Source organism: Labrus bergylta, chromosome 24 (genome assembly GCF_963930695.1).
Source record: "Labrus bergylta chromosome 24, fLabBer1.1, whole genome shotgun sequence".
NCBI lineage: Eukaryota > Metazoa > Chordata > Actinopteri > Labriformes > Labridae > Labrus > Labrus bergylta.
Genome location: NC_089218.1, coordinates 11921181 through 11942837, shown reverse-complemented (window position 1 = coordinate 11942837; position 21657 = coordinate 11921181). Strand labels below are relative to the sequence as shown.

Here is a 21657-nt window from a genome sequence, read left to right as displayed (position 1 = left end):
AATTCACATTTTTGTAGTTACCATCCTCAACCATTGTAAGTTTCCAACTTCCTTATTTCTTTTGCTTTATTAAGAAAAACCTGTTGAGGAAAAACAGACTTTTTTCCTCCTCCGACTTGTTTGACCAAAGAAGAGGAAAAAAGAAGAGGTCTCACTCTGGCTGGTTTTACAGTTCCGAAGCAGGGTGGTCAAGGGCATGTTCATCATAGCTAACTGTTAACCGGTATGCACAGTTTATGGAAAAATATAAAAAATGTGCGAGGGAAAGTCGTATAAAGTGACTTAAGAAGTCTACAATACATATATCTATTAGCGTAAATGCCATTTGAATTCGACTTTCTCAGCTGTAAATATGAAGATGAAGCAGTCGGTTGTTGTGAAATGTGAATAGCGCATCTTTTACGTAGACGATCTTTGGTGTGGCCTGTACAACAAGCGCCCCCGTGTGTCCAAACGGCACCACGTCTACTTTGCATATCCTGTTTCTGTGAGTCAGACTATGACGGCTTTCAGGAGAGGGGGTTAGCCAAAGCTGCGCTGCATAGATGCTCGGACAGCTGGAAAAAGACAAAAGCAAGGTAAACCTATTGAACCCCCTGAATATTTGACCATAACATAAAGAAACAGACTCGTTTGATTAAAAGTTAAGAAGGTTTCTGTTCTGGCTTTGATACCTAATACTGCTAGCTAAACTGCTGCTAGCGACAAAGCTCCTTGTCTGACGTTTTCTTGCTTTTCTCAACTACCCTTATGTATTATATTATACGTTATCTTAAAGTATTCCCATTGGTAGTTAATGTAACACTGAAACTTACATGTTATTTCTGTATTTCCGTGTCGTTTAGGCATCATTTGTTGTAACAGTACACCTGCTCGACAGCCAGCTGGCTCTATTCTCCTGACTCCTGGAAGTCGCAGGTGTCTGATCCCAGCTCCTAGAAACACATTGGAGTAGCTTTTTAGCCTTTAGCACCGATTGTTTTTGTACAGCCACAGATAACACTCAGTGATTACCGCTTGTAACTCGATTATAAAACACTAAGGAGCAGCTGTCAACTCTGTTTTAATGCCATCTTGTTTCTCATGGTTTGTTTCTTTAGTACAAGTTCAACAGGAAATCTAGCAGCAGTTATATTTCTGTTTGGGCATTGTCACTCAGTCTTACAGAATATCTTCTGTAATGGTACACTCTAAAACCTTTTCATGAAAAAAACAATAAAGCAGAAGCACAGTCAAAGATTGAAGTATCCGTAATCTCCATCCTTTTATGCAACTGTAACTTCACATGGCTTTATTGTCCTCTGTCTAATCATCTCCATGTTTTCTGTCTTCAAAAAAGAAAAAGGGAAATATCCAATGATGGACGGGTATGTACAAAAATCCCATCCGCAAAACTGACGCATGTAGTTGAAATCACAACTTCATCAGTGACTCAGATGTCGCCTGTGTCTTGCAGGTTTTCAGGGGACATGCTGAGCGGTGGCCGGGCTCTGCTCGGCGAGGACAGCTCGGTGATGGCCCGCATGCAGAAGAAGTTCTGGAAGACGAAGCAGGTCTTCATCAAAGCCACAGGGAAGAAGGAGGACGAGTACGTCGTGGCCTCGGACGCTGATCTGGATGCAAAGCTAGAGGTAGGAGAGGAGACATGACTTGTGTGTTTTTAGGGTGTTATTATGTCAGAGATGTCCTCCCCCTTGTCAATATTTCTGAATGGCTTCTTCTCTTGCTGGCAGTGTCCTATTCAGGGGATCCATGTTTGGTTTTTCCTCTCCCACTCAATAACTGCACTCGTATTACTTTTATGCTGATTCATCAAATTAATGAACTCTTTTTTTGTAAAACATAACGTCTTTGTATTGTTTACCCAGTTTTAAATCTGTGTCATTGTGTGCTATAGAATACATAGGAAGGACGGTTTTTCAGCTGTGCGTTGGCACAAGGTGTCCTTTGCTTGCGTAGATCTCGTTCTTACAGATGTAGTAACACGTCAGATGTCTGGCAGCAAATAACAACTGTGAAAACAAACAGTTTGTCCCTCTGCCACTCGCTCATTACTCACCTCTGTGCTAAATGAGAGCAGACATTTGTGATTGGCTGAGACTCAGCTGGCATTTAGTTGTGACCTGATGTCTTGACGGTGCGGTACTGTGAGTGTGGTAGAGTTTCACTGAGCTCTTAGAGAGACCAACTGTGAGGCTTTTGTTTGTTCTGGAACAAGATAAGGCCTCTTGTGTTCTGTCCTCCTCCTGCTCTCATTGTGTCCCTATGTTTGTTCCCAGTGAGACACAAAAGTCAGAAAAGAAGGGCAATGTGTTGATGGACAAAATAAGAGGCTTTCAGATTTCATTTTGACTGTTAGCCTTCTGTGCAGCAGCTGAGACCTAAAATCACCAGGACAGATTTGATTAGGAGCATCTTCTGGACGCATCCCCAAAAAAAAGAAAAGAAACATGTTGAAACCAATGTGTCTCTCTTTATAAGCACAACATGAACAATAATATCCGCTAACAGAAATATAAATCAGGCTCTAAACATGGGATCAGCCGGAGGAAACATGGAAAACAACACTAAACTGATTATACTGATGTGTTCCTGCAGACATAAATGCTTATCTCCATTCGTCTGTTTGCTTCCTGCCGTATAATTGTGACTCAAATCAGTTTTTATTCCATTATAACATGATGTAGATGAATCTGTGAGGGTTGCTGAGACATTAAAAGCAGGACTGGTGACATGTATAAAAAACCAGAGATGTGACACTGGCAGGTGTTTGGCTGCTGCTGAGGCAAGCCGAATGGAGCTACTGACTGTTTGTTCTGCAGTTAATCAGTAACTCCACATGTTCAATTCACCTCCTCCCTCAGCTCTATAACAGTCTTAAGACTGGCAGGGTGCAGGGAGAGGACGCAGCCTTAAAGTATCTGACGTTAAACCTGCTGCAGACAGGCTTTACAGTTAAGGTCATGCAGTAAAAAGCACAAGCACATTTCAAATACTGACATTTTTAGGGATGTGATGTGGCTTTTTTTCAGCTGACATCGAGAGCTTATAATAAGGAGAGATCCACAAATTGAAGATTTTTTTTTAGATTCATTACAATAACAACTGTAGAGGGGAAAAGTAATGGATTAACAAGAGTAGGGCCAAATCCAACGTTTCTGAGAGTGAATGAATATGGCACAGGAGCGGCCTTGAAATCTGTGTTGCTATGACACACGCTCGTCATTTAGTCACTGTTGTTGTCTGGCAGATGGGAGGAGAGGCTGAATGGCAGACAAAAATGTAAGGCAGAAGAAAATGTACTGACTAGAAGGTCGCCGCGCTGCCTCACAAAATGAAAACAAGTCAAATAAAACCTCAAAGACCACGATGTTTTCAAGTGTTTCAAGAAAACGTCCAAAGGCGGAGAGGATTGTTGTGTGAGTTAAGTGTTCAAATGTTGCATGTTTTGTCTCTGCAGTTTTTCCGCTCGGTTCAGTGCACGTGCACAGAGCTGCTGAAGGTGATCGAGAAGTACCAGCACAGGATCACACGTGAGTCACAGTCAGAACTACGGGCGCTGCTCCGTCCACTTCCTAAAAGTGGGCGCTTTGCACTTCAGATGTTGAAATGTCCGATTAAACGATCAGACAACGCAGTTTTGTTTGTTTTGAAGTGTTTATGATGACATGTCTGCTAATACAGAAGCTTTTTTTTATACCAAAATTCACACAAAGCTTATATTACAGCTCATCACAGCCATATTATGTAACTATGTAACTGAGTATGTTGGTACAGTTTTATTTTCTTATTTATTTTACAAGCTAAATCAAAAATAACTTCAAAGTGTAAGTGATCATATCAAAGGTGTGAACTTTGAGTTGAATGTTTGGATTGAATGTTAGGATTGTCTTAGGAAGTGAACGATGAAACAACATCACTCTCTTACTCACCTGTGCAGAGAGCTTCTGTTTTTCTGTATTTTCTTTAAATAAGTGCATATTAGTAACCCTCAAGATTCTCATATAATGTAACAAGTCTTCATCTTATTAGTTTTCTTCATTAAACATTTTGTCCTTAGTGTATGTCTGTGTAATCTTGAACTCTTCTTGTAGGCCTGTCCCAGGAGGAGAATGAGCTCGGCCTGTTCCTGCGCTTCCAGGGCGAACATGATCGCACAAAGGCTGGCAACATGATGGACGCCACCAGTAAGGCCCTGTGCACATCCGCCAAGCAGAGGTCAGCAGCAAAGCCATACTGATATTTCTGTTTTCCTTTTAGATCTTCAAGCATGATTTGAAATGTCTATTCCGTCTTTCCTTTTTCCACAGGATGGCACTTTGCACTCCACTCCGGCGTCTGTACCAGGAAGTGGAGACGTTCAGGCGGCGTGCCATCGCAGACACACTGCTAACAGTCAGTCGTATGGAGAAGTCTCGCACAGAGTACAGAGGAGCTCTGCTCTGGATGAAAGACGTCTCCCTGGAGCTCGACCCAGACACCTACAAACAGCTGGAGAAATTTCGCAAGGTGTGAGGACTTATATTTTGGAGGGTTTGCACTCTTTTTGAATGCATGTGTGTAGTTGTTTTATCTTTTATGTCCTTCTGTTTCCAGGTCCAAGCCCAGGTGAGAGGGACAAAGGGCCAGTTTGAGAAGCTGAAGAATGACGTGTGTCAGAAGGTGGACATGCTGGGAGCGAGTCGCTGCAACATGCTGTCTCACTCCCTCTGTACCTACCAGGTATGTGAGTCTGCTAGCCTCTGCTTTACGTACAGCATATTGTATTCTTTAGAAATAAATATCTTGATCCGTCTACCTGTGTCACCTGTTGTCCCCTTTTTTTTTTGCATTCCATGTCACATTTTTCTCTTTCCTGCCGTGGCAGACAACTCTGCTGCAGTTCTGGGAGAAGACAGCCCACGCCATGTCAGGAATCCACGAGGCCTTCCAAGGACACATAACGTACCAGTTCACCACACTCAAGGTACTAGTCTGATTTGCACTGAAGTGTTCAGTGTACACAAAGCCTACATTGTAGAGTGTGTAAGTCGCATTCACCTTTTTGAGACCATTCTGCATTACAGTATAATAAACATGAGAGAGATAGAATTATGCAATCAAAGGCAGGCAGCAACAGCACAGTCTGTTCTGTCTTTAAATTAGATTTAACCGTTTACCTTCCTCCCACAGGACCTTAGAGACCCACTGGAGGAATTAACAGACTCACAGAAAAAGGAGGAGAAGAAGGAGAAGTCCTTACAGAGCAACACTGACAGGTGAGAAAACAAACTAACACACACTGCAAGTCAAAGAAAACAATCTTCTATCAGCTATTAATCAGATATAGTCTGACATGTCACAGGCCTATCACATAAACACACACTCTGCTGTACCATCTGTCTCTGTTTTCATGCCAGTCCTTTCTGCTCTTCTCTAACACACCGAGTCTGTCGTCACCCATTTTCCATCTTAACATTTTCACCTCTCCATCTGCTCTGTCCTCCTTTTTTTATTTCTGCACACAACCACCTCAGCAATGTCTTCATCAAACACGAGGCCAATCTCATGCCCATGTTTACTCACAAGTAAGTGTTACATGTGACGATGGGTAGCGATCTATGTGGTAGCTAAGGGATTTAGGGTCGCTGACCCAAGACTGCAGCTCCAAATCAAATGGAGGCTGCTGCATCGCTAAAAATAGCAAAATCGTGTCTCGTCAGCTAAGGCACTTTCTCATGTTTTCCCCTCCCTCTTTTCTACCTCCCTCCTCAGTCTTGTGTCCTTGGATGACGACAAGCCAATAGGAAGTGCCTCTGACACAGGTAGGTGCTGCCCCCTGCAGGATGAAATGCAAAGTTACAGGACTTTTTTTGGTTTAATTGGCTAAATTCTTGAATAAAAATAAGAAAATGTCAAATGCGGCTCTTGTTATTTGTGCAGATGTTTCCCTTAAAAGCCATTTTATTCAATTAAAACTCACAATTGTTTTGATGTTCTCTCCTCTGCAGACCCTGCCAACAGCAGTGATGGACAGAGAGACATTGGTAAGTTTTTGTGTAAAAGTGCCTATTTTGTATATTCTACACGTTCTTTTAGTATATCTGTAGCTTACCGTGCAATGTATGCCTCTTGGCTTGCTTATCCTCGATCCCAGTGCACCCAAACACCCCCAAACCCACCACTCCATCCCTGCAAAACCTCAGAGGACTCTCAGCAAACTCTGACGATGACCTCTTGCTCATGGCCTGTGATCTGCCAGAGCCTCAGCCCCAGCTTCTGCCTCCACTTGAGGTTGGAGACTCCAGTCAGCCCTGGGACTTTGGAGGCCTCCAGTCCAGCCTCTCACAGAGGCCTGCCACTGGTAAACAACTGACCGGCTGTCTCTTAATTCTCCTACTTTAAGATTCCTCGCTGGTCTCACCTTTCCCATCTTACTTTGCTTGGTTGTGGCACAAACTCACCTCTTCTGGGATTTCAACTCTGCTTCCCTATGCATTTTGGATTCAGTCTATCCGGCTCATACAAAGGGGCTTTGTTTCCCCCTTAATTCATCTCTGAGACTCTCCTCTTTGATAGTCTGGGCTGCCTTTACTAACGATTACAGTGTTGCGCTTTATGTTAAAGCTCCTGGGAGGAGTTTTTATCTCATCATGAAACACACTGAATTGAACACCGATGTCTCTCTATGACCTGTCAAATAAAATATTAATTATTTCTATATAGGGAGGGGGTTATTTTTTGAAAACTTTTTCATTGTCAGTTGTACGCAGGAAATTTAAAAATAGCTTTAAACCTCTTCTGAGACTCATCTGCTGCAAGGAAAGGTTTAAATATGTTGGACCAATTTTTTCCCTTAAATGTGTTAATTAGAATACTGGTACCACTCTCAGGTCTCTATGGTAGATATATAGTTTTAGCCTGTTAGCATAGCTTAGCATATATACTGCAAAGAAGGTTACAAAATACATCTACCAGCATTTAAAAAATGTGTATACTTGACATCTAAGCATTTTATCCTCTTGACCTTTCTTCAGCTAACATGACATGAAGTCATTTTCTTTGCTTAGAATAAAAGAAACTGTGCAACACTTTCCTACTTTTGTTTATATTTCTTCAGCAGCAGTATCTCTGCAACAAGCTACACTGACACATTGTACCTTTTTGCACCAACTTTGAAGCTTTTGCCTTTTGACTAATACACCATGCCTCTCTTTCTTTTTGCTCTCAGGAGGTCTGCCCCCCCTCTCCATGACAAGCCTGAGGCCTGAGGAGGAAGACGCTGAACGGGGCGACATGGCTTTCCTCAAAGACCTGCTCAGCCCGGGCCCTGGGTCCAGCGATGAGTTCAGCCAAGAGTGGCAAGATGCTTTTGGGATGTTCGACCCACCCAGCACGCCTCAGTCAATCACAGGTGCAGCGAGTAGCGGGCCGGTAGCTCGCCCTACCTCCAACCCCCCCAGCCCCACAGGTTTCCTGCCTTCCCATCTGCTGGATCACAGCCTGAGCTCTACAGGTGAGCCACACTGCACTCTGCTGGACAGAAGAGCTCACTGCGGGACATTGAAAGGGACGCAAGAGATTTTTGTTACTCTGTTTTTGTTTTGCAGGATGGTCAACCCCACCTATGTTCCAAGCCCCGCCCCTGCAGCCTCCTCCCGGACAGAGCCATTCAACTCCACCTGCTCCAAGTTCAGCAGCCAGTGGTAAACCATTTTTATATGGATCTATATCTTTTTTTAAATTACTGTTAAAGAAATTCACTGTCACTTAACACCTTACAGATAAACTGATGAACTGGCATGGCAAATTTATTATATATCCCAGCATGCACTTCACCTCTACCAGAACCATTTGCAGATAATAAGAAGCATACTCACCACTGTAACAAATTATCCACCAAGGATTATCATGTGTACATCTTCTGAACACGTCTTAAATTTGGACCACATGTTTAAACATCTTAACCTTTTTTTTCTGATGATATTTTTGTGTGTTTGTGTCAGCCGCTCCATGTGGCTCTAAAGACATGTCGGCCTGGTTCAACCTCTTCGCGGACCTGGACCCCCTCTCAAACCCAGATGCCATTGGACGATCTGCGGACGAGCTGCTCAATGCTTAAAGCTCCATTTGTGTGTGTGTGTGTGTGTGTGTGTGTGTGTGAGCGTGCGACAGTGTGTGATTTCCTTTGGAGAATCTGGATGTCAATAAGTGTTCATGTCGACGACCAAGTAATAGAACACACTTTAACAGTTAAATACCTGCACAAATATACCCCTGCATTTCTGTCTGCAGGAGAGATGTGCGTCCACACTTGCAAATACACACTGGTATTTGTGTTACACTGTAATATACGGTTTCACACTGGAAAAGAAAAACACTGTCAGTTGATTGTGAATCGCTCTGTATAAAGACTGTTAACACTACACATGAAGCCAGCGGCTCATATGCACACAGAAGACCTCGTGTGGCTTCTGTTACTTGTCGTGACATCATATTCTCTCACGTGGAGAGAACATTTTGATTACTGGTTTATTTTGGACAGCCTTGTGTGTTTTTCTGTGTTTAGTTCATGTTTGCATTGTCTGGGTGTGTGTTGGTTTGCTGTGTGTGCACAAAAAAGGGACCCAGGTTGTAAGGAAAATATATATCTATCTAATGCAATGTTGTTTTTACATGGATGCACGTATGAGGAGTATATACTGGACACAGTGTATGTTTGAAATAAGACAGGCCTGTCACTGAGCCGGTATTTGCACACAGCAGCAGATGAAGTTTTACACCATGGCCCTGTATCACAAAGCAAGATAAGTTGGCGATGTTATTAGGTTTCATTTTTAATTAATCTCTGGTTTCAGGATCCCTTTCTGGTCACCTGTGATGGTTTCAAGTCGTATACATGTAAGAAGTAGTTGAAATTTGATCGCATCCTTATCTGTCTTTAATATAAATATGGATAATGACAATTTAGAGACACATATTTGATAACCAACAATGTAATGCTGACAACAGCTGACATTAGCATACAGCCATGTCCTAGCCAAAGTTACAGTTTGATAGTGTTAATGACATGGAAAAATATCATTTACATAGTAAGTGGCTAAATGTCTATAGACTATATAATATGCTTATATAAATGTCTATAGGCTTTAACTTCTAATGATAAACATGCCAACACCAAATTTAACCGTCTTCGTTAGCATGCTAAGTTTAAAACAATTATTTCTTCTCTAGACGCAAATGTCAATAGTTTGTCATCTATCTCTGTACTGAGCTTGTGAGTCACTATCATCATGTACATAACCTGGCAGGGTTAGGTTATACTTTTATCAAAAACATGAATATCATCACTAAAAGTGCTATCACATTTAACCAGAGAAAGCTAGCTTATAGTGTGAACTTCAGCTAATTGCTAACAGCTGAACTAACATGCTCAGTAACTTTCCTAACACACTGCTGCTAAACAGGTGTTATTATTTATTACCTGCACTTTAACAGTTCATGCTGGTAGACTTTATCAGACTTATTCTGGCTGCAGTCACAACTTTATCCATCTAAATGTCCCTTTGCTCGGTAAATGGATTATCTGTGGAAAGATGCAAATGCAAGCTGTATTTTTTTAATAAAGGCTGATTATTCCCACACAATTTCATACTACAAATCCTCACAAATTAATTAATGTGGGATTTTACGGCTTTAGAAATCTTCCACTTATTCCTTAACCATTTAAAATACCACACTTTTTATCTGATGTTTCTTATTTTCTTCATCTTCATGAAAGGTTTTTACAGTATATGTACCTGTTAGGATCAGTGATGCAGGTCATAAATACTGCTTTGTGATACAGACTCTGCACAGCTTGGTATCTTGAATGTGTAGTGAAATTCTGTGATTTCTGTCAGGAGGTTGAGTCTAAAGGGAACTGTGATTGGCGTCATTATATTTGCCTGAAGCCTTGAGTCTGATTACAGACACACACTGTCCAAACTCTTTGGATGTTTTTGTAACCAACAGACCCCTCCACCTTTATCCCATAGCTTTCTTGCTGAATGTGGTGTGTGCAAAAGATTGTATGTATATGAAATCTTCTTTCCCATCTGTTACTCCGATTTCACAATCTGAAGTCAAAAGCCAAGGAAAATATGTGAAGGATAAAAACATATTTTGAAGAAGTTAGAAAGTAGGACATAAGAATAATATTCTGGATGGGTGGGTTATTTATGTTGAATAATCTGTGAGCAACAGCACCTATGTATTTATTAACAAATGATATGAATATACTACTGATTATGTTTTAGTTGTGCAGTACACTGAAAAATTACATGATATAAACACTAAAATATTGTCTATTTTCTGCTCTTTGCGTTGTGTATTTTGAGAATTCCCAGATTTTGGAAATATATTATTATATGGGAATTGAATCAACAGTGGAGAGCTGTTACCATGTTGCAAACTGGATTTAAATTCAGCTCGTGTTTTGAGGGGAAATAAACAACCATGATGGACAGTTTTGAATGCTAAGTTTGATTGAGTGTAAGGGTGCATATTGAAGAGATTTATGAACCATTTATCTGGATTATGTGAATACCACATCCGTGTGCACCAACTGAAACCAAATCATCAGTTTTGACATTTATGTGACGTGTTTTCTGAGTCTGACAACTCATAAAACACCTTTTATGTGAGCTGCAAATATCACAGCATCTATCATTTCTTTGACTGTTTCTTTGTTTTGTTTTTGTGACATTCAGATTTTTTTAAAGAAAGAAACTTCTGATCCTTGTGCAGTGGTAACAAGGGAGACTTAAACCATGTATTATATTGTTTATTCTTAATTTACAAACTTAAAAAAACAAAAACAAGAATGTATCTCTGAAGTCAATCACAAACGCTTTATTTAATTCAACTATGCCTTTTTATTTCACTCGAGGGGTTTAACAGATGAAAACTCGGCAGTTCTGTTTCCAATAAACTGGACAAGCAAACAAAGAACATTTGTGTTGTCTTGTTTTGAGCCTCATTCCAAAATGCTTTAATCATCCACTTTGAACAAAAAACAACTGGTATCTGAAATAAATCTGTATTCTCTCACATGTATGAATCTACTCTGAAACTATTTTTTCTTCTTGTAAACAGACATCTAAAAACGACAAAGAAGAACATGTCGCTCTGTGTGTGTGATTGTTTTTCAGCAAGTGGATATCCCATTTTTAAAACAGATAGTTTTTAGAAACATGCCAAATCAGGTCACTGGATAAATAACATCCACACTTCTCTCTACTTTTACTCTGCTACAGGTTAACGTCAGTCACATGTTCCTTTGTGTGAGGAGGCTACATAGATAGCAGCTGTTGGTTTGCTCTCTTTGAAGTAGTGTAGACTTGTTAGTGTGCGCTGAGAAGTAAGTATATCTTTTCTCTTTGTATCCTATTCACTACAACCTGAGATGGACGATGTAATCTATTCTGGATTAAAATTCTCTGCACACCAAATTACACTCCTGATAAATAAATACATTATTCACAATAATGAGACATGTAATTCACAGTACTCAGCGGAGAGAAAGCAGGAATAGGAGGAGGAGGAGTAGGAGCCATATGGTACAATTGTTAACTCATTCAGATACATATCTTTGTCAGCCGATAATACAAACACAGTGTGCCTCTATATTTACAGATCCAGTACATTCCTATCCCACCGTAGCAGGCACAGTCAAGTAGTAGTGACATATACAGGAGGATGGGTCGAGGCATGGAGAGGAAGGTAAGCAACATACTACACTGAGAGGGATCAGACTACTGCTTATCATATGTGTGAGTCAAACATGTTTCCTTTCAGACATTTTCAATTCAAAACATTTTTAGGCAAAGGTAAAAAAAGGATTCTGCATTTTCTTTTGGGAAAACTAAACTGTCAAATTACTCAAAACAAAAATGCAATCCTTTTAAAGGCCCTGATTTTCTCATTTAGCTTCCCACTATAAATTGAGAGAAATAAATAACACAATTCAGGGTTCCACATGTGAGATTTGTGAGGCTTGGTTTGGGAAAAAGTACTATCATGTACCTCTGTGCACCAATCCAAGTTAAAGCTCCTGTGAGAAACATTTGGGCGTTGCTATAAACTGCATGTTTTGTCTGGAGGTTAGGTTGGTCAGATCCACAGAGGTGAATCAAAACTGCAACGTTGCGGCTTTAAAACAAGAGGAAATGCATCACTTTAAAGATAATGCTCTGATTTTATACCTAAAATTCAGGGCAGGAGATGCACATCTTAGCAATGAAAGGAGTAGGTAGATAAGATCTGATGTTTAGCCCCAGATCTACCCTTGTTCTTTGACAGTGTAGTATTTGGATTCAACAACCTCTCCATGCTCAGGGCCCTGCAAGCCAGAAGGAGCCTGTCCTGTGAGGACAAGGCCTCTCTGGACACATCTTACAACAACACTGAGCAAGACAGAAGGGAATGATCATTACAGTGACAGTGAGGGAGAAAAACAGGAGAGAAAGAGCTGGAAAAACAGAAGGTAGGGAGGGTGCGATAGAGGTGGTGTAAAAAAAGGGACATTTTGAGCTAAAAAAGGTTGGCGCTTGGTAAAGAAGGGGCCGGCAGACACGGGTTGAAAACGCTGCACACATCATAGCCCTGGCCTGTGTTTCCCATAGATGCACACTGACTGGCAGGGGACTGATTCACTGCTACCATTTGGTGTAAAAAGGCATCATCACTTTGTACCAGATTACAGTCAAATTTGACTCCCAAATTTCTGAGAAAGTACAAAACAGATGTCTGGATTTAGTTCACAGGTGGTCTTAATAGGTCCCTGCCTTTCTGTGAGTATCTAAGGCCGCCGTAGTGCAGAAATCATGTGAGTCATGCTAAAGAAACAAACATGATCCAAGCATTACGCCGGTTTAGCGAAACTGATCGGTCTAAAATATCAGGCACATTTTTTTTTTTTTTTTTTTTTTTTTACTTCTCCTTGTCACGACCGTTCAAGTTTTGCTACGATAAATCTGGCAGCACCAATATTAGCTTCCATGGTCAAACTCTTGGTCGCCAAAAAAACCCAGCGGCCTTTTTTTTTCTTAATGGAAGGCATATTTTATATCAAGAGAAATAACTACAGATAGAAAAAGAGATATGTCCGTGGAAAGGCGCCATGGTATAATACGATGAAATAAAGAGTCTGTCCTTTTTTTTCGCCCTTTTCCTCCTAAAAAACAGGAACATAACCAGCACTAAAGGTAGAAGAAAGCGATGAAATGTTAGCTGCAAACACCCGTGCGGCGCTGCAGGACTCTCACGTTGTAGTCGTCTGAGGAGGAGAGGCAGTGGGAAGCGCTTTTTCAACAAGAGAAAGACATCAGAGAGAGCTTAGCTGGCATGCTGAAGGCATTTGTTTTGGAGCAGAAGGGTTGTTTCCAGTGTTTTCTGATTTTGAAGGGGGAGATTTTGAAGGGGGGGTGAGGGGGGGGGGGCATCAGAAGCTCTCGGGCTCCTCCAGGAGGCAGGGTTGGGTGGACAGAGGCACGAGGGAAGGGGACAGGCTTCGTAGGCCCACCCCGGAGCGGAAGTTGAGGTCCGGGGCGGGGAGTAAGGGCTTGAGGATGCTGACGAGGCAGAAGGCAGAGCCGCTGTTTGGGATGAAGTTGACCTTGTTGCGGTCGGGACACAGGAAGGGAGGGATCTCCTGTAGAGGCTTGGGACTGGAAAAAACACACACAGGGACACAGTCTTAAAAGATGTACTGGTGGTAGTTTCCCCTGGACTAGAGGAGCTGTAGTAAAAGGAAATTAAGTTATAAAAAGGCTGGCAAAATTATATATGGAGCTAAATTCATCTGACCTAGTTAACAATAAAACAATACCAGAAATTAAAAGTATTTTTCCTCTAAGAGATAGGCTAAGTGATTCAGTCAATGTTTCAATGGTAAGTTATGGCTAAATTATTGGTATCAAACAGCTTATTTACTAATACAGCACACACAGGGTGACATTGGCATTTATTTGGAGTCATGATTTTGTCAATTTGATGACTACAAGTTCAATATTTACTTCAATGACTTATCACAAGTAATATCTAGCTCTTAAGCTTCCAATGCACCGCTATGTTAACCAGCTCAGAGCTAATAGTGTCTTTCTATTGATTGGTGCTGGGCATTAAGTGAACAGGGATTATTTACTGATTAAAAAAAACTCATACGAGAGAAAAAAGAGGGAATCAAAACATTACATTTGTGGGCCAGAAGGCTTAAAAAAATGAGCTATGACACTAAGAGGCTCCAAAGAGGCGCAGAGTTGTTGATTTTTCTCTCTGGACATGACACTTTTCACACAAGTTTTGCGTCGATCCACTAATAAAGTATTGATTATGTCAGCTGTAAGAGGTATTCACAGCATTTAAAGGACAGTGTGAATGTTTATTTTCATGGTCTAAAAAAGATTTTTACTCACATGGACTCCTCGAACACTTTGACCTTCTCACAGCCCTCTGGAGGTTCCCTCTTGAACATGTAGCTGTTGTTGGGTCGGGGAGAGGCGGCGTATTTTGGCAGAGGGGAGTAAGGGCCCAGCTCTGAGAACACACAGAGGGGAGACAGGAGGTCAAAGTTCAGAGTCAACAACAGATCAGGCTCAGAGAGGCACATGGAAAATGATCCATGTGGGAGATCGTGTAGCGTGCGTCTGTCACCTTTGTCCTCGTAGGGGCTGCCTCCACTCATGTCGTTGAGGACGGTGAGGTAGGAGGGCGAGATGGAGTCGGGACGGCTGCTGCAGTTGCTGTGGTTACCGCTCAGGCCGCCTCCGGAGGGGGTCTGCGTGTCAATGCTGCGGGTGCTGCTGCTGCGCTGCGGGGGGACGGGTGGGGGTGCACGGTGCCCATCTGGGACATCCTGTGGCTGTCGTACAGAGACACAAATGAGGTCACAAAAACAACGATGCATCGGGGGCTTAAACCCCCACCACTGGTTATGTGTGAGATCTTAAAACAAACTTGATTTTGAATTACTCTAGTGAAGGAAAAAAACATTAAATACGACTAGAAATGGTTGCAGTTCCCCTCCTGTGAGCGGTATGTGGAATAATCAAATGACTTCATTCATAGTGATGCTAGTTTTATATTTGGATAAGCTTAATCGAACAATTTTGCTAACCAGATAAAGCAGCTGTATGACATGCAAAGGGAGGGGCAGTTGTGCTTTAACAGCTGGTTGAAAGGGAGCAAAATGAGCCTTGAAATTTGAAGTATTTCCCTGATTCACAAAGACCTTCTTTTGCAAATAATATCTCACCTTCATCTCTGTTTTCCTTTTCATTTAGTTGAAAGCCCTAATCCTCCCATACTGTCATAGTTACATTTAGTTTTGCACCCTGAACAGCTGCCAATTTTACCTTTCAAAAAAACAAAACACTGAAACTCTGCCGCGTCAGAAGAGAACAAACAATTGTGAAGCAGATACAATCTTGTATCTTGACTTGTGTTTCCAAAGTTTGTGTATATTGAAGTATTAAATACACAAACACAAGGCGGTCTAGCCTCATGACAAAAAGAAAAGAAGTCGTGACAGGGGCTTTTTATTCGTTGCTGTAAGCACCACAGTTTTCTTTAGTGTAACTTACAACTATGATCTCTTCCTTTTCAGGAGTGTCTTGGATGGTGATGCGTTCGATCTCCTGGTTCAGGCCCTCCACGCTGTTTCGGAAGCGAGGGGCGGATGACTTGGAGATAGGAATGGGTATCAGGATGGTCTTGGGCATAGGTGACTGCAAACATATGACACAAACACAACATAACAGGGTTAGTGTCCTTCTTCATCTTTCTTTTGGGCTTGCAAGTTTGCTCCTGCTGTCTGGTGTCTATTTGCATCTGTGATTGAGCTCGTCAAAGGTTTTCTGGGCGGCTCGCTCTCTTTTCTTTTTGTCTCAAGAGGAGGCCCAGAAAGCAGGACAGCTGCAATCCAGCAGACTCCACAGGGAGCATAACAGAAACATGACAGGAGTGGGCACTTAGACAAGTGTGTGCGTGAGAGGAACCTACTTTAACTGACTTTTCCTACACCAGAGGCTGTTAAAAAGAAATCACGCTTGAAATTAACCAGGGACATTTGTAAGACACAGCCAAACAGGGACATGAGGAAAAGTGGGACGTCCTCAAAATTCTCCAGATCCAGTGCCAACCTAGTTCCTTCTCTGACATGAAGCCACCTGGCAGGAAAACACACACACACACACACACACACACACACACACACACTCCTTAAAGCCCCCTTTCTTTGCTGATTACCTGCGACTGGATGATGGTGTGGCTGCCATTGAACGGGGACTTGCGGTCTTTATCCCTCCGATGGCGGCTGCTGCGTTTGCTGCGTTGAAGCTGCTGACGCAATTTGGCAATCTGTAGCGGTTCAAAGGAAGACGAAAACGAAACAATAATGCAGACTTGTATTAATATACAGACATGTCTCGTCACAACAGTCAGAAAAAGCTCCAACTAAGGGATAAAAGAGATATTTACTGACCTCCTTGAGCTGGTCGGTGCTCCCACAGGAGGCCGAGCGTTTGTGAGAGCCCCTCCTCCTCTCATCTGCCCAGGCCCTGGGGGTCTGATACACAGACAAACACACACACACACACACACACACACACACACACATATATACACACACATTGGTTTGCTACATGGCAAATAAACTACCACAAAACAGCCAAATAAACAGAATCATTGGTACTTTTCTTTTTTCTAGAGCAGCCTTCTTCTTCCTTTTTTTAAACACTTAATTATCATACAGTTATTTTCACATTATAGTAAGAGTATAAGATACATTACATTAGTAAAGAAGTATATTTACTCTGTGCTCTGCAGTTTTTACAGTGTATAACTAACAAAAATGTCTAAACATGTAGTAGTTGTGAGACACACTATACAATAATGGTTAATGGTTTGAACACTATTGCAAACACAAGTGTGAGCAAAGAAAAGTTCACTTTAGAAGACTAAAACAGAACAAAAAACAACACCTGAGCAATTTGACACATCCGTCAGAAGTTTATGTGACGCATTTAAAAAAAAAAAAAAAATTTATAATCTGACCGGTGTTCTTCCAAATCTGTCTCAGAGTGATAGGCAGCACACCACGATGATGCAACTGTCTGCAATCCCTCTTAATGTCTGTGCATTGGTTGCCTGCTTCGTAAACCCACATACAGAATTGTGTATGGCTGGTCCCAACATGCAGGGATGAACCTGGTAGACATTCTTTTTTCACCATCAACTCATCTCTTGTAGATTTCCATTTGAAATCATATACTGTGGTCTATTCCAACTATTTTTTTCTGTTTGGTTAAAAAGAACAAATCCTGTTTAGTACATCTGAAATGGATTCTTATTTTAACCCCCTTTAGTCCAGATTGCTTTAATATATCCAGGAAATATAATGAACAGGTATTTTTTCCATCTTTGCACAAACTTTTTCATTTTGTGTGACCATTCAAATTCATGCACATCCCATCGCAACATCCCAACACAGACATGTCGTCAGCACTCACCTGCGTGGCTTTGTCCCTCATGTAGGGAACGTGTTGGTGCTGGCTGTCGTCCTGAGGCCAGGGACCTGGCAGGTGAGAGCCAGCGAGCGCGCCCTGCGAGGGCCACAGCTGGACGCGATGGCAAGAGGCGGCGAGGAGAATGAAGAGCCAGGCGCTCGCAGGAAGAGGAGGGGTGACGCGGAGGAGGACCACGGAGAGAGATGTGGGGAGGTTAAGGCCACTGATGCAGTCTAAGGGAGGAGACGGAGATGTAAACAAGTTTATTTGTCAACACATGGTAAGCACATCAACAAATCAACACACACAGCTGGCCTGCAGGATTAGCCCATGGCTGGCTTCCTCTGTCTGTCTAGCTTTGTGTGTGTGTGTATGTGTGCATTATTGTGTATGTGTGTGTTCCTCAGATTGATGTTAATCCGTCCCATTCTGGGCGGAGCGGATGTGCCCCCTCTAAGTCTCCCACAGGCCCCCTGGTTAATGGCATTAAAACAGCTTAAGTACTGTAGGGTGGGGGCACCGAGGGCAGGTGCTCGCTTCTGCCCGGCTGACCCTGATTCAGAGCTGTGGAGGCATGTTTTGCATGGGCCCACGGGTCCACTGACGCTCATGGGCCCTCACAGAGAGCATGCTCTACAAACTAAGGTGGTTCGTTCTGTCAGGTTCAAGATATTGGTAGCACCCCGAAAATATTAACACACGCTTTAAAATACAAAATACACACCAATCAGGCTTCTGCATTATTTCAAGTCATACTTTTTTAATTTAATTTGAAAATAGATACAGCACTTTTTGCTTTGGAAACAGAAACATTTTGAAAAGAACTGAAAAGGTAAATCTGATATCAAGTTATTACCTACAGAATCAACAGTAGAGGAACAATGAAGCACAGAGATATGAATAAGCTTGCAAGGTTATGGTTTGAAGTTGACCTTTTTACACAATCTGTGTTTCTCTTTATCACATTCAACTCTGTTTTTTTGTGCAATTTGAGCAAAGGAATTAACATTGGCTAACATCAGTAAGAATTGAAGTCTTTGCAATCCAAATTAATAATTGAAAATGGAGTGTTTTTGAGATTTGGTACACAAAGTATAACATTGTGACAGACTAGTCAGTGTATTGATATTTCTTTGCACGCCCAGTGCAGCATAAATGTAGCCAAACATGCACACAATAGCAATGGTATTCAGCATAATGAATGCAGAGAACCTTGCAGGGTAAAGAACATATTTATATTTTAGCATGGGTGCACCCACAGGGACCTGATAACAACACAGTGTGTGCATGCAGCATGTATCCATACAGATGAACACACAGGACTGATTGACAGTGCAGGTCCTGGAGCTAAATTTGGCAGGAGCCTTGACCAGCGCACATTGCTGTTGCTAGGGAACGGGCCCGACTGATCTTCACACAGCCGCCGCCTGTGTGTTTGTGTGTGTGTGTGTGTGTGTGTGTGTGTGTGTGTGTCTCTGTGTGTGTACTGTATGAGTAAACAGGGGTTTGGGCATCAGCAGTGGACTAGCAAAATGCCTTATTTTGACTGCTGCCTTTCCTGTCTCAGTCTGTGCACACAAATCAGCACCCACGACGGTGCACTGCAGACCGACAGCAATAGTAACAGTGTTCGTAGTAACAGTAGTACTAGTGTAGTGGCAATTCACAATAATGATTCTTAAGCCATTCAGACATCTTACTTGTTGCAATCTACGGTGAAAAAAAGTACAATTTCAAGCATTTTTTTTTTAGTCAGTGATATGACTTTCACCAAGATAAGTCGATAAAATAACACAGAAATTATTGATCAGCAATGCACAAAAGTGGGACACCCAGGCTGCGGCAAAAACCAATAAACACAGTTCTTTGATATCCCCCCCCAGAAAATGTGATGTAAAGAATATTAAAAAAAAAAACAATGAAAATGTTGATGAACACAACTTTTAAAGCCACAATTTGAAACTACAAATTGCTTATATCATCCAACCAACAGTACAAAACCCAAAGATAGCCTGTCTTTGAATACACTTCTTTATATTTATATATGCAAGTGGACGGATAAAAACAAAAATACTCACATTGTGGAAAACAGAACCAGTGATCTGTTGTTACTTTTGCTTTTGTAAAATGCACCTAAAATAGTGTTTTAAATTATTGTTACAAAGGCAATATTTACACTACTGCCCTTGCACACTATCTGCCTTAGCAGCCACTGTTTAAATAAATCATTGTTGGCCATAAATTTGAATATTCCATAAAATCTGGATAAACATCATTTATTAATTTGAGAAAAACCTATCACTATTTGTCACATCTCTATGCATTTGCCTATGAAGTACAATGCAGGCCAATTGTGTTTAATGTAATGATAGCATGCACCCACTCCCCACACATCATCATCATCATCATCATCATCATTAAAAACATATTCCATGACAATAATGACCTAAAACAAACTCCACAAGCCAGAAGAGCATCAGACATGCTAACAGTGCTCAGGTAACTGGATGTGTGTGGAGAGAAAAACACGCTCACCTGCAGAAATGGGATCTAGGTGCGCTGCATGCAAAGGGGCACCCCCAGCCGGCTGTTGATATTGCCGATGCTGGAGGATGCTAAACAGGCGGTTTACTGGCAGGGCAGGCTACAACTGAGGAAAGCCCTCAAATATTACAAGAACCATACATATAAATATAAATAAACGTGTTCGTGGTTACCGTGTAGAGACAGTAGATGTCTGAATGGGCGTTGCTGTATTCGCACCCTGCCTCCTCGTCGTCGTGGATGGATGTTTTTCTCTCCCGGCTGATGCGGCACGGTGGTTGAAGCAGCTACCAAAACGCTTTTTTGGTCAGGGAAAAATGATTATCAAAGGAGGAAAATAACTCGTGTACCTGGCGTGGATTGTAAGGTGTCGGAAAACGACGGGAAAAAATAACAAAAGGGACAGAAAATACAGAAGGGATAGAAAGAAGGAGGCGGTGATGCTGGGCTAGCCTCGGTTGACACGACGGGAGAGGGACCAGTGTGAAGTTTAATGGAATAGACAGGGAACTTCCGGATGTAATTTTCAAAGTAAAATACGTACTCCGCGGCAAGCTGTACAGGACCGCAGTTTTCATCTAATCAAATATGCTCATGCCCTAGGGTCCTATATCAAGAGACAAGAGAGAAGCTATAAGCTCCAAACCTGACTGTAAAAAGTAAATCAAAAGTTAAGTGGTTAATTTACCGCTAATTCACAATATCAAACGCTATCTTGAAGGCCTTAAGGTGGGATCTACCAAGCTATCTCGTCTTGCAGACATTTTGTTGTAACACTAATCATTATTATTCTATATTTTATAAATATGCTGTGTATTCTTAAATGTAAGTGTTTAATCAAATGACTGCATAATAAATATTGGGCCATTGGGGATTAGGTGAATGTTTTTGTTTTTTTAACATAAAACACAAAGCATTATTTTTCCATTATTGTATTTTTTTTTATTTAACTGATGTAAATATGTTTGATTTGATTTTTAACTTCTATTTTTATTTTTAATAAGTATATTCCCGTCCCCTGTTTTCTTGAGCTGCTGTAATGCACAAATTTCCCCCACGGGGGATCAATAAAGTTTATCTTTATCTTTAAACAAAAATAAAACATAAATGGGGAGGAAAGGTGGGCTGGGTAAGTTAACTAGGATTCTCTTACAAAAATATATTGCTATGTTGATTACAACTTTATGTATGTCATTTAAATCTGTGATCGCTAATTACCATTAACTTATTGAACAAGCATCCCAAGTATGCCAAGTCAAGCTCAAACTACCACGGTTATCATTTTATGTTGAAGGCGAGTCTGTCCGTTTCCGGTGCCGCCTCGCCTTGCTCTCGCTGACTTGACGCAGCCCGAGCAGAGCTGTGACGTAGCGTACCATCGCTGCGCTGCTCGTGCTGATGCTGCAGTTGCTAGGGCGCGTAGAGCAGACGGCGACGAGTGAGGTAAACAAGCGGAGGACAGGAAATGTCTCCCTCTTGTGTCGAATTTAGTAACTTACGATAACGCTTGAAGACCCCAAAGTGACAGGTTAACAAAAATATTTTTTTCTTCTATTTTGAGCATATTTAAAGAAAAAGACCGTAGTCC

At 41.6% G+C, this 21657-nt stretch overlaps 2 protein-coding genes across 3 annotated transcripts; one reads left to right on the top strand and one right to left on the bottom strand.

The window, feature by feature from the left end:
* The first annotated feature begins 102 nt into the window (after nt 1-102).
* On the top strand, nt 103-10971 carry ical1 (islet cell autoantigen 1-like). Of its 2 annotated transcripts, XM_020652801.3 has the most exons (15): nt 103-578; nt 1340-1367; nt 1457-1631; nt 3461-3533; nt 4095-4218; nt 4311-4509; nt 4597-4722; nt 4868-4966; nt 5173-5258; nt 5755-5804; nt 5991-6026; nt 6137-6343; nt 7211-7495; nt 7590-7685; nt 7986-10971. In XM_020652801.3, the coding sequence occupies exons 2-15, from the start codon at nt 1357-1359 to the stop codon at nt 8099-8101; spliced, it is 1683 nt and encodes a 560-aa protein (XP_020508457.2). In that variant the 5' UTR covers nt 103-578; nt 1340-1356; the 3' UTR covers nt 8102-10971. The 2 variants fall into 2 exon arrangements, with proteins under 2 accessions (XP_020508457.2, XP_065807876.1); XM_065951804.1 differs by lacking the exon at nt 6137-6343.
* Nucleotides 10789-21448, bottom strand: fam117ba (family with sequence similarity 117 member Ba). The gene is made up of 9 exons (XM_065952275.1): nt 21395-21448; nt 20243-20384; nt 17529-17758; nt 16502-16585; nt 16267-16377; nt 15603-15746; nt 14674-14881; nt 14436-14556; nt 10789-13688 (listed from the first exon to the last, which is right to left on the bottom strand). Exons 1-9 carry the CDS (start codon nt 21446-21448, stop codon nt 13463-13465), a joined length of 1320 nt encoding a protein of 439 aa, XP_065808347.1. The 3' UTR covers nt 10789-13462.
* Between the last annotated feature and the right edge of the window lie 209 nt (nt 21449-21657).

Coding starts and splice junctions, on each gene's coding strand:
- fam117ba (XM_065952275.1), bottom strand. CDS start 21,448: ATGGTACGCTACGTCACAGCTCTGCTCGGGCTGCGTCAAGTCAGCGAG. Junction 16,378..16,501: donor GCACCGACCAGCTCAAGGAG/GTCAGTAAATAT, acceptor GAACCGCTACAG/ATTGCCAAATTGCGTCAGCA. Junction 13,689..14,435: donor AAAGTGTTCGAGGAGTCCAT/GTGAGTAAAAAT, acceptor TGTTTTTTCCAG/TCCCAAGCCTCTACAGGAGA.
- ical1 (XM_020652801.3), top strand. Junction 4,219..4,310: donor TGCACATCCGCCAAGCAGAG/GTCAGCAGCAAA, acceptor CTTTTTCCACAG/GATGGCACTTTGCACTCCAC. Junction 6,344..7,210: donor CTCACAGAGGCCTGCCACTG/GTAAACAACTGA, acceptor TTTTGCTCTCAG/GAGGTCTGCCCCCCCTCTCC.